Raw genomic sequence first — 13,780 nt, forward strand, 5'->3', positions numbered from 1 at the left:
ACGCCGTCCAAACTTGTATGTTTCGTTTCAAGGGGCAGTCATTTACAAGACATGGTTTTGCCTTGTAAATAATTGCCCCTTTTTGCTCTGTGCATCAGTGAATGACATTAAGTCTAACTGCCAATGTATTGGAATCATGTAATCTTTATTATATGTACAGTACCAACATCTACCCAGCAAAGCTTGCTGAATAGTTTTCTGATGTAAAGTTGGGAAATAAATAAAAATTGTTGATAAATCAGCCAAAACAGCTTACATTTAACACATTTTAGCAACGATGGTGACAGTTGATCTTGGATTTTCATTGCAACATCGGTGGAGCATGACATTTTTTTACGAACCCGTAGTCTAAGGTCATTTCTTTTCTGGCATAAATAATGTATCCTGTCAACAGATATAGCCATTGGAGACATTTTCTTTCTATACTTTATACTGTTTATTATCTAGATATTTTCCAAGTACAGCAATCAAGTTCCAACATGTGTGTAACAGAATGCATGAAAGGCTCATTAGTATCCATAATGAGATACAGCACGGACGCTTAGGTACCGTCACATCAAAAATAAACTTGATCTTACCCTAAAGAAATGTGTAATCTATTCAGTATATAAAGGAACTAATGACCCATGCAATCTATTAAACCCATGTAAAGCTGGATATTATTAGTGTCTAGAATAATTGTTTCTCATAATGAAAATATATTTTTTACAAATTATTTTACATGTGTGTGTGTGTGTGTGTGTGTGTGTGTGTGTGTGTGTGTGTGTGTACTGTATGATTGATAAACTTGTATGCAGTAAGGCTGAAAGTAGGACTTTTGGCACCAGGGGAAATGCCATAATTTGACTGCGCTCAATCTCCCCGGCCACCTGCATGCACATATCACATCCAGCATCCAAGGAAACAGGAATAAGTAAAATTGCTGAAGTGTGTGTGGATGTGGGTATTTTCTCACTTTGGCCCTTATTCAGATCTGATCGCAGTACAAATGTGTTCTCAAAATGGGCAAAACCATGTGCACTGCAGGTGGGGCAGATGTAACATGTGCAGAGAGAGTTAGATTTGGGTGGGGTGTGTTGAAACTGAAATCTAAATTGCAGTGTAAAAATAAAGCAGCCAGGATTTACTGTGCACAGAAACAAGATAACTCACACAAATCTAACTCTCTCTCTATACATGCTTCTGTACATCTGCCCCACCTTTGTACTGCGATCAGATCTGAATAAGGGCCCTTGTCTGATTAATAAATTCATATTAAAATTGGATGCAAACTGAATGCTTACTTGTTAAATTCAATGGACATAGCAGGTTAAGTCTCCCATATATGAAAATCCAATATCTGAAACCCAATTTTTTTAACCGCCACTGAGATAGTGTGTTTTAGTCTTGGGTCCCATCCCTAAGATATCTCATTATGGTAGATAAATATTCCAAAATCCCAAATACTTCTGGTACCAAGCATTTCAGATATGGGAGACTCAACCTGTATTCTTATTTCTGTATATATGTCCATCTACCTCACCTATATTCAGGATCTCTGCTTAATATAAGTAGTTCACTGATTACCACATGCATACAAATGAATTGTGAATGCTACAGAGCAATTGTTGTACCTTTGCTTTACTGATTTGTAAATGACCTACTCTGGCAAGCTGAGTTACAGTATTTGCGAAACACATTGCTATCCATATTCATTCACATCACTCGCATACCTATAACTATACCTCCCAAAAATGCCGGTATGCTCATGCCAGGGGGCATATTCTCAAGGTGGAGAGGTGTATGGCAGAGAGGTGTGGTCACTGAAAACCACTAGGCTACACCTTAAACTCTCTTGTCCCCTCATATCACTCTGTCATTGCTCATTGCAGCGCACCCCAGAGGAAGGTTTGAACTTCTCGCTGGTACTCTGATATTAAGGGTCATATTTACCGTATTTGCCGGCGTATAAGACAACTTGGTGTATAATACGACCCCCCAACATTTCCACTCAAAATATAGAGTTTGTAATATACTCGCCGTATAAGACTACCCCCTCTTCCGCACACCTTCCACATACCAAATAAAACGTAAAAGAACATCAGATTTGATTTCAACATGTTAATTTATATTGAAATGCTTATGACATGCAGGAAAACTGTCACAAGGCTGTATGTTATCTAACATGTACAGTAAACATAAAACAATGCAAGTTTATTATACGCAATTCACTAAAGACAACACACTCCTCTCCTCCTCAGCACAAGCAACACTCCAAGTGGACCCTATGGACGGGTAGATGCTTATTGGTATTATACCGGTATTACATGAGTGCCATTAGTATTAGTATTAGTGCCATCACAGTACCTGTCATTGTCACCATTGTACGGCCGCAGCGCGACCGCAGCACCTCCGGCCCGCCCCTGCATTTCTCGGTGACTGGCACTAGTGTGCAAGTGCGCATGTGCGAGCTCTGCGTAGTAAAAGGGGCGGGCCGGAGTGCCACTGCTTCCATCAGAACGGGCCGGTCACGCTGAAAAGGCTGGCACCCCTGTCTAGCTGCTGATGCTCGCCGCAGTCACACTGATGACCTGCCGCGGCCACGCTGATGACCCACCGCGGCCGCCCTAGATACCGCGCGATACTGGATGGTATGTAGAAGGAGGTGGGCGGGCATCGGGAGGCCACTATGGGCAGCTATGTCTATCCCAACTGAAGTGCACCTGGTGTATAAGACGACCCTCCCACTTGGAGGCATGTTTTTCAGGGGGAAAAAGTCGTCTTATACGCCGGCAAATACGGTAATAACAATTGATATTCTTATTATTACTCGTTACTAATCTTAAATGGTGCTCTAACCAATCAGCTCCTGCCATTTTTGCACTACATGACAGAGGTGATTGGTTGGAGCAATGTTTAGGATTAGTAAACAGTGATAACAAGAATATAACTCAGTATTAAATATACCCCTATGAGCAGCCATCATGGGGATATATCTCTCAATTGCTGACCTACTGGGACGACATGGCCGTCATGGCGAAATGATGGTTCGGAGTTACTATTTACCATATTTCTTTCTCCCTCTTACTTTCAACACACTTCTCTACTAACCAGGGCAGTTTCTACCACTGTGCGAGTCATGCAATCGAACTGGGCGCTTGTTGCGACCCCTGCTGGCTGCTGCTGCCTGGACACACGTCTTGCTCCAAACCATAGTACTCCACACAGAGGCAGATTAAGCACGGGGCAACAGGGACGGTTGTCCCGGGGCCCCTTCACATAAGGGGCCCCCACACCGGCACTGCTGCTGGTGTGGGGCTCCTGTCGCTCCGTGCTCAGGCAGTGCAGGTGGGCGGCGCAGTGCAGGCGGGCAGTCAGTGTCAGGGATCCCTGCCGCGGATGGGAAGTTAGCGGCGGGATCCCTGCAGCGGATGGGAACTAGTAGCCAATACCGCTACTAGTTCTCATCTGGTGCAGGGATCCCGCCGCTGACTTCTCCTATGACTGCCCAGACTGCTGCAGGGACCCTCTGCCTGCCTGCGCTGCCCATGTACCAACCATTCAGCTCCTACCTGACATTTTTTAAACCCAGCCTGTGACATGGCAGGTAGGAGCTGATTGGCTGTCTGTTTATCAATCTTCATTTTATCACTTTTGAAGCTTAGTGCATCTGGCCTAAGGTGTTATTAAGGGATGCCCATTGCTCTGGGCAGGCTCCTTCTGAGCAGAGCAGCAGTGAGGGGGTGCATGTGCACAGCACAGGGACTATGGACTAGAGATGTGCAGACTCGGATTCCAGAAATCCGAGCCCCCACGGACGTCATCATACTGAGCCCGGTTCCGAGCAGTGCTCGGATATTCCCGCCTGACTCGGGTCCGTCCGCGTGGGCAGAACGTCATCGCCCGATTTTGCGAGGCTTTAAATAGCGGCTGCTGCTCCCGCCATCTTCACTCCAGTCTAGTAGTGGGTTGGGAGAGGGTGTGTTGGTACTGCTGCTGGGGCTTAAATTTGAGCTTGAGCTTGACCTTGAACGCAATATTTTTTATTCGCTGGGGCTATCTCTCAGTGCTGCTGTGTACTCTGTTCTCCACTCTGCTTAGGGTGGGATCACCCTAGCAAGGAGGACAGCCTAACTGTGTACTTGTAGTACTACTGTCTCCTCTGTACGGTCTACCTCGGGTGTACCTGTGCTGTAATAATTTTATTCGCTGGGGCTGTCTCCCTCAGTGCTGCTGTGTACTCTGTTCTCCTCTCTGCTTAGGGTGGGATCTCCCTAGCAAGGAGGACAGTCTAACTGTGTACTTGTAGTACTACTGTCTCCTCTGTGCTGGGGCCTATCTCTGGTGCTATGCTGTAATATTATATATTATATTAATAATTATATATATATATATATATATATATATATATATATATATATATATATATATATATATATATATATATATATATAGTCCACTGGTGCTGCCTGCACTGAATCTGCCAGTATTATTTAGTTACTCAGTCCACTGTTGCCACTGGCAGTGCTACTGCCTAAGTGTACCTACCTAGTACATACTAGGCTGCTATATATAATTTAATAAAAAAATACCTGTGCTGCGTGTGACTGTAAAAAATAATTCCATGCTGGTGCACTGACATGTGCCACTGGGATTCAGTACTGAATCCCGGCGGTCGGGATCCCGGCGTTCAGAATCCCGACGCCGGAATCCCGACAGCCAAAATTCCGACAAGGGGGGGACGTGGATCGCCCCCCCTTGCGGGCTCGCTGCGCTCGCCACGCAGCGGGCCCGGTGCCTCGCTACGCTCGGCACACTAATTTATTCTCCCTCCAGGGGTGTCATGGACACCCACGGAGGGAGAAAGTGTCGGGATTTCGGCGGTCGGGATTCCGGCGTCGGGATTCTGAATGCCGGGATACCGACCGCCGGGATTTTAACTGCATCCCATGCCACTGAGTGCCACTGCCAAGAAGTACCTAATAATAAAATTAATTATTATAAATTCCGCTGGTGCATATTCATAATAAATAATAAAAAGTGTGCCGCACACTTGTGTGGCTTAGCATAGTTATCCAGCTACCTCGGTGCAACCTTTTGCCCTAAAACAATATTGTGAGGTGTTCAGAATAGACTGAAAATGAGTGGAAATTAATGTTATTGAGGTTAATATAGCGTAGTAGCAAAAAAAAAAAAAAAATCTGCGATTTTAGCAGTTTTTATGCTTTATTTTTATTTTTTTATCAGAACACAAAATCCAAAAAATCCAAACACAAAACATTTAGGAGGTGTTTTGGCAAAACACATTAGAGCCCAAAACCTCAAGGTAATCAGAACTCAAAACCCAAAACCCAAAACATGAAAAGTGGCCGGTGCACATCCCTACTATGGACTTGGGAGCAAATTAGTGAATTACAAATTACTAAATTAGTTGGATCGTTAGATAAAAGTTGGTCCAGTGAATGGTCAGCATAACTGCTTGCCGTGCTATAATAGCACTAACTCCTCGCCATAGTCCAACATATTATTTCCACCAGGGCTGTGGAGTCGGTAGATAAATGGCCCGACTCCGACCCTGACTCCAACTCCTCATATGGCTGACCCCGACTCCTCGACTCCTCTGTATTAATATGCAAATGTATTTGATACATTCCTTGAAGGAAAGAAAGGCAACATACATATTATTACTACAGAAACTAGAGGCTGGGAAGCCAACAGTCTACTGTATTGAACAGTTTAAGCAAAGGACAAACACAATGTTTGTCCGCTGGTTTGCTTGCTCGTCACCGTTAAAATTAACGGACACAAGAAACGATTTCTTTACCGTTACTGGCGATGAAAAATGGTGCCTGTACATCAAAATGAACCAGCGTAAGGAATGGCTTAGCCAAGGTAAACAAACAACCCCGCGCATGAAACAACATCTTCATCTGCTTAAAAAGATGTTGTGCGTATGGTGGGAGAGCTTTTGTAAATGAATTTTTCGAGGTTTCAAATAAGTTGTAAACTACAAGGCAAAATACATTTATAAGTATTGGTGCTCCGAATTGTGCGTTGCGTGCCATATAGTGAAGCACATGAAAAGCATGCTTTTTCACGGTCACTTAACATGTTCGTTTTGCGGTTACGTGAGGCACTGCATGCATTGGTCTTTATTCTTACAGTAGAGAAATCATTAATTATAATTTTCGGAGTCGGAGTTGGAGTCGGTGCATTGTTTGCCGACTCCGACCCCAGGTACTCGAATTTTGCTCCGACTCCACAGCCCTGACCGGCAATGAACTAGATCTTAATCGCCGGGCAATAGCGACATGCGTGGCCGCGCATTGCTATCGCTATGGCCCCAGCACACGGAGTGATGTAGGGGCATCTTCTAGTGAAATCTATTCGAAAAGCCCTGAAATCGCCCCATGTATGGGCCCCATTAGACCCATAGAAGTATGGTGCTCCGCTGAAGTGCTAAAGGAAGAATTAATGCACAATTAGGAAGATCCTGTGCAAATCTAGGCTCCTATACACATTGTGTTACAATAACAATGTTTACAAAAAATATCAAAGTTTAGGGACCAAGTAAACATTTTGTCAGCACTTGATGATATCGGCCATGCAGGTATAAACACTACACTAAAAGCGGAAGACAATTTAGAAGAAAAGACAGATAGCCTTAAGACAGAATATCTGTCCGAAAGAGAGACAGCTGGGAGCGGCATGATTTACTGTCCTGAGAACTATAAATGACAACCTCTGTTAAGTCCCTGCGATACTCATCTGTCCATCTATCTTACTCCAGCTCATACGATATGAAATAAATAGGCATACGTATAACCGCATTAGCATTTCATTAACAATTCACCCGCATTCTGAGTGCACCCACATTCGGACCTGCATGCCATCTCAAAATCACGCCCAGAGAATCAATCTATTGTCTCTAAAAAGAGAAAATATAAGTAAATAAGTGTTCATCCATATTGAGGTTTGGCGCCCCTAGATATAAATGGCTCTGCAAAACCCAAAACAAGGTTTTGGTTTACTCAGTCTATACAAAATGCCTGCATGGTTATGTATAATCATACTTGCTGACATTCTGTTTGCCCCTTCTGAAATGGCGAGCAAGGATGCAGTAGGGGGTGAGTGGTACAGTGTTGGGGGGGGGGTTGGCAGAGTGGCACTGTGCTGTTGCCTACTAGCAATTCAGTTTGTGAAGGACTCCCCTGAACTGATCTAGATCAGCCAATCGAAAGAGCACAATAAAAACAACATAAAATGAATAATACTATCACTGTATAACTATTATTAACATTATTTGTAGGCTTTGTAAAGATCAAGAAAGGCTGCTGTGAGTTATGCATTGAGGGCCATATGTACTAAGTTTGAAAAGTGATAAGTTTGAGACTAGAGTGATAAAGTTCCAGCCAATCAGCTCACAATTGCCATGCTACAGACTGTGTTTGAAAAATGACAGTAAGTAACTTTGAGAGGCTTAGTACATCTTGCCCAAAATCTTTTGAGGTGCATACAGCAATTTACCCAGGACCAGTGTAAGGCTTCTTGGCACCCTAGGCAAAACATCAACCTACTGCCAACCCCCCAATCCCATACTGCCACTTTCCAGCAACTCAAGTGGAAGTGTGGAGGTGGCGTCCTTGAAGTTCCACCTGCATTAAGTACAACAAGAATGTCATCCTAGGTGACATGCAGAGCAGCGAAATTTTATGGATTCTCCAATGCGTAATTATGAAAATGCCAGTTTAAGCATTCCTTTTATGTATTACCATGCCACGGACTGAGCAAACCCAGAAATGCCCACTTTCCTCATCATTTATGTACCATCCTTCGCAACACCATCTTTTTCAGCAGCCCCTGTCCAGTGCCGAGTCTCCCTAGTAACTTTCTAAAGATATGGCCACTTTGGCTGCGGTGCTGCGACTGAGATTGTAGCTGCAAATTTTTGGAAAGACTTTAGGCCAACTCCCATTTCCCACCATTAACCACCCATGGATCGCAGAAGCATTCTCAAGTAATAATGATGTTGTATACTGTATGTATGCATACAGCATCGCACAACTAGGTTTGCACATGTGCAGTAAAGGTTTTCCTAGACTTGTTGCACATACCCAGTAGCAAATGATTGCTGACAGTGTCCCCTAGCTGGGATGCAGTGAATTTCCCGAAGGTCAGAATCTCAGCGGACAAAATCCCGACGCCGGAATCACGACCGCCAAAATCCCGAAACTTTCTCCCTCCGTGGGTGTCCACGACACCCATAGAGGGAGAATAAATTAGCGTGCCGACAATAGCGAGGCACAAGGCCCACTGCATGGTGAGCGCAGCGAGCCCGCAAGGGGGGGCTATCCACGCCCCCCCCCTTGTCGGGATTTCGGCGTCGGGATTTTGACCGCCGGGATTCCATACCGAATCCCCCTAGCTAAATACACTCATTTTCAAACACTATTAAAACAGGTGAGAAGGATAAAAGTACGTATTTTTGATGTTGCTGTAACTGGCTTATTGAGCATAATTATATACTCTGCCAATCAAATATATTTCAAATAATCAAAATAATTTGCCCAAATATTCTCTACCAGAAAAAAGATATGTTTTTCTAAAATTTGGATACCAAATATCCACAAAAATATAATTGTTTTCACCTAAAAAAAATGACAATTTAGGATATTTAAGAATTGAAAAGACAAAACATAATTACATGTTCCCTAAACTGATAAAAAGTCTAGTTTCTATATTGCCAGGCACATGTTTTGTATTAGACAGCTGTTCTTTGCATTTGCACTGTTTAAGTATAAGTTCATTTTATTAATTTTGAACTTGCCCCAACTTAGACCTATGAAAAGATTTTACATGGTATTGGCAAAAAAAATAATAATTCACCTCACGAACACCTTATCAGGAAAACACATATGGCACAAGCTATTTACAAGTGTCCCCAATAGTATTGCTGCACTCAGGACCTAAATAATACAATTGAAGACTAAAGTTTGCCACCTACTGCTCAAACACATAATAGTCGCTATGAGAAAAAAAAAGACGTCTAGTACAGTATGCACAAATAATACTAGGAGGTACATAAATGTCATAGATGCTGTATGTGAGCAAAAGGCAATAAACCATTTAATGCACAGAAGGAAAGATGTACTGAACAATGGAGAGTGATAAAGTGGACAGAGATAAACTACAACCAATCAGCTGCTGTCATTTTTCAAACAATGGGCCAGATATATTAATCTTGGTGAAGAGATAAAGTGGAGATAAAGTAGAAGGTGATAATGCATCAGCTTTGTTTGAAAAATGACAGTTAGGCCTTGATTGGCTGGTGTGTTATCACCTTCTAATTTATCTCCATTTTATCTCAGGATTAATACATTGGCCCCACAGCCTGTAAAATTTAAGTTACGGATGTGTCCAGTGGCGTAACAATAGCCCTGCAGCGATGTGTAGGTGCGGGCACTGGGGGGCTGCGGGGCTATTGTAACGCCGCCGCTACAGACCCGCAGATTTAGGTGTCGCTACGGTCCCGGCTCCTCTCCTGGCTTTGTGTGGTGCTATGGAGACGGACCATCATAAAATGTCCGCCCCCATGTAGCAGACAGTTCTCTGAAACTGTCTGCTGTATGGGGACGGACATTTTGTGATGGTGGGTTATCACAGTATCGCGGAGTGTGATTGCACGCTCCTGCTATGCCACTGACATGCATGGGAGCCGGTGTGCACATGGGCCACCTCCTAATGACTTCAATGATACCCGGCAAGCCGTACTTCATTCACAACGTGATCCTACTATGTTAAGCTGCTATACGCAGAAACAACGTAGAGTAGCTAACCTGTAGGAGCCGATTGGCTGGTATCTCTCTCAACATATCACTTTCCAAGTCTTAGTACATCTCTCTTATAAACTAAATTGTTATTATTTTTGGTTAATAAGTGCATCCTTATATAATAAATATAATCTTTGGAATTATTTTCATTGTTTCCCAGGATTTTCAAATTAACATGTCAGGACTTTTGAGCTATAGTATCTTTACCTTTTCAGAATACAAAAGAAACTCAAATTCAGTAGGGAATCCCACTAATTAAGATATAATATATATGCTTAAACCCCTTTCACACTGAACATCACATTACCGGGTGAAGCAGTTCTACCCTCTGTAATTTGTTCAGTGTGAATGGCCCAAATGGATCCTAAATCCCGATTTGCAGACCCTGCTCTTTACCAGGGTCGGCGACCCGGGATTTGCGACCCCGGTTTACCCTTTCACACTGAAGAAATACCCATGTAATTCAGCAAATTACCAGGTTCACATTTTTAACCCGGTAATTTGCTGCTCAGTTGAGGGTACTTGAAAATAATATTGGTAAAAGCCAGAAGGAGTCACCCATTGCCATAAAGATGAACCATCTTGCATCACTTCTGGTTCCGTCTGCAGTAGCATGAACATCTTCTCCTGCTTTTCTCTGACCAGAAATCCACTGGGAGCTACCCACTTTCTCTTGGATTGGGCCCACAGTGTTCTGGACAACCATAACATCCACAGTTACAGGTCACATGATATAGTGAGAAGAATGACTGCGTAATGTAAAATCACCTATCTATTCCTCCTCTAAAATCTGCCTTCACATGACATACAGTACTGAGGCAGCTATATTTGGTAACTTCCATAGGAACTTGATGCATGCTTAAATGCTTATTAACTTGCTATATAAAGAGAAGTAAATCTATGTGGGATTGCTGCATTAACTTGTGGGGGCACTTACCCGCTCGATAGGCAGCGAAAGAACTTGAACGAAGTGCTGATTTACTCTCTATTACCACCCACATAACTTATTGTTACTAGTTACTAGCTTTATCTAGCTGTAGGGGCATATTCATTCATTGTTGGCTTTTAGACTAATGATGATTTCTGATCATAGCTATTCTCGACAATAACAAATGATGTACCACCAGAATGTTTTGAGAAACACGTACAGAAACTCCAGTAGGTGCCTGCCCCAGCGATGTGTAAAGTGATTGCTGATGGTGTTAGCTCTCAGGCACTTTTCCTTGCATAATGTACATCGTAATAATGTCGGTTTCGCTATACATTGCGAGCAAGTCCTTCTGACCTCAGACATTGGCCTGTATTTGTGCATCCCATGGATCTTTCCATACAGGGTATATTATACTGCTACATACGTGACATTTTTCACATATACAATTACATTCAATGACAGTCTAACCCTTGTAGTGCAACCAAAGTTTAATCTTTGTAGTGCGCCCAACATGGATGACTCCTCTGGTATGGTCATGGATGAGATGAAAAAGACATGGACCTGTCTGTTATGTTGGGACCCTGCATACGACACTGAAATCACCACATTTTGTTTAATTTGTTCTAGGGGTAACCTATTCCACCCAGGCTAATCATACACAGTGCATTCAAGATGGCTGCCTCACCTGGTACCTTGGAAGGATGGAATATACACCCAATGAAGTTATTACCCAAAATATCTGAACCAATCCTGCATTATGCTTGTTGTGCACTCTAGATTTGTTGTCTATGTGCGGCTTGTCTATTGCAGTATTACTTCAATCTTATGTATTATTTGCAATGGCTGGAGTAAGACTACTTCTTTATCTGTATGTTATTACCCAGTCTAATTTGATTACTGTTTTGTTTCCAATTGTAAATTGCAATGGATATATAATATTATAAAATAGGTGACTGATAAATAGTTCCTCAGGCAAGTCTGTATGACGATCTAATTGCAGCTGTGGCACGTGCATGTCACACCTAACATGTACGTTACCCATCACTCCCGTTGCACATACAGGGCACAACAGGTGTGTCATGCAGAGAAGAGGACATGGAATGGAGGGGTAAGTAAAATGGGCTAGTCTGGGGACAAGAGGAGCAGTGCAGCTGCGGGGATAGAGAGGATAGGGTGACCAGGCAGGTAACTGGTCAATTTATTTGCTAGTCTATATTGTATATATACATTGAGACTCAAAAGTCTTAAATGACCATAGGTAAACACTCAAACTTACTGAGGCTGAGATACGATGATGTGTGGTTTCTGCTTGAGCGCCAATGTCACCTGTCCACCTTGATTGGATTCTGGAGACACTTGCACCTTCCTTGGCAAGGACTGTGGAGCTGCTTGTTGAGGAATTGGGCGGGAGGGAGGAGCAGGAGCCCCTGCACCCTGACTTCCTGTGCCAGTAGAAGTTGTATCTTGGGTTGGACTCTCTTCACAAACTTTACCTTTAGTTCCTGGTTTGCATACACAGAGATGAGGACGTAGGCACATTCCACCATTCTGACATGGAGGAGAACAATTTGCTGTTGAAGAAAACATAAGAGTGAGAAACTTACTGAATTTTATCAAAACTGAACAAAAACGTTAAATTATAAAAAAATAATTCTCATCTGTACTGTAGCTCTGCTCATTTACAGTATGTCATCCGTAAATATTAAATTAACAGGGGGTCAGTATTTAAGAAATGAGCAGTGTAAGGCAGTGCAGCTTTATCCAATTGTACAGTATGACTGGATCAATCAATGTGCGATAGAGTGGTGTGGCTAATGCATGGAGATGGGTGTTGCATGTACTGTAAATCTAACTCAATTATAATTGAATCATTGTAATAGAATATTAATTATGTATTTCAGTGTGTTATAGTATAGAAAGCACTTTTATCAATGTGTCATACTAAATCTGAGTCTAATCTGCACAATCTCCTTGGATGGCTGGGCACTCGGAGAAGTGCCTGCCTGAGGGTGCAGTGTAGCAGCAGCAGAGTCCTGTCACAATAAAACACAAGTGTTCAGTGTTTAATGAAGGTAGTTGGCACCTGCACACATCAATTATTGATTAACACAGAGGGTTGATGCTCATTTATTATACAGCAGATTGCAAATGTATGGTCCATGGTGGCAATGCATTTCACAGAGTTTCAGTTTAAAACAACAATTGTTTTAGAACCTAGGAGATTGCCTAAAAATGTAATCAGATTCATGTCAAGCATTTTATTATGGTTTTTGATAACAAAAAATAATAAAATTGCAATTACCAGTTAAGCCATGATGTGCCTCCCTCCTAATTCTAAATCTGTTCACACATTTAAAATTTCCCCCCACCCCTGAAGTGCAATATGACAATATAGAGGTCCAGACTTTCTATTTGCTATTCCCGGCATGTCAAAATGACAGAACAACATAACAGGAATGTCAGAACTGGTGGTTGTGCATGCCCGAATGGAGACACACATGATTGCACCATTGGACACCATCCTGTGGCCACCAGTGTGCAAAGCAATTGAATTTCCCCTTTAGCGGTGTGGCTCAGCGTTAGCCTTCTATTATATAGGATGTCTTTATTTGGGTTTGGATTTGGTATCGGTCATTGGGTAGACCCTATTTAGGTCAACATGCTTTGGGTTGACCACTGAAAGTCGACAGGGCTTAGGTCAACAGGGTTTGAAGGTCAACACAAGCATTAGGTCGACAATGGTAAGGTTGACAGTCAAAAGTTCAACGTGAGTTTTTCAAATTTTTTGTCCCAAATGTTGACATAGTCGACATGGACACTGTCGAAGTGTACCGCGTCACCTTCCATAGCTCATTGCACTCGCCATGCTTCAGGCATGGGGCCTGGCTGCGGCCGGAACAGTATTTTATTCTCCCTCCACACCCTAGTTGATGGTAGGGCATGAAATACCACCTGCCGGCACATGTCGACTCAAAAAAACACATGAAAAACTCATGTCGACCTTTTGACTGTCGACCTTGTCCATAAAACAGATCCCCTT

At 42.8% G+C, this 13,780-nt stretch overlaps 1 protein-coding gene across 3 annotated transcripts in view; it reads right to left on the reverse strand.

Annotated features, from left to right (window-relative positions):
• LTBP1 (latent transforming growth factor beta binding protein 1) overlaps positions 1-13,780 on the reverse strand; it is a 350,064-nt gene that overhangs the window by 274,498 nt on the left and 61,786 nt on the right. For all 3 annotated transcript variants that reach the window (XM_083176114.1, XM_083176113.1, XM_083176112.1), the window contains exon 3: positions 12,017-12,311. In XM_083176114.1, the coding sequence (XP_083032240.1) occupies positions 12,017-12,311 (295 nt within the window). The remainder of the gene's footprint in view (positions 1-12,016; positions 12,312-13,780) is intronic.

The sequence above is a fragment of the Crinia signifera genome, chromosome 3 (genome assembly GCF_055691185.1).
Source record: "Crinia signifera chromosome 3, ASM5569118v1, whole genome shotgun sequence".
NCBI classification, from domain to species: domain Eukaryota; kingdom Metazoa; phylum Chordata; class Amphibia; order Anura; family Myobatrachidae; genus Crinia; species Crinia signifera.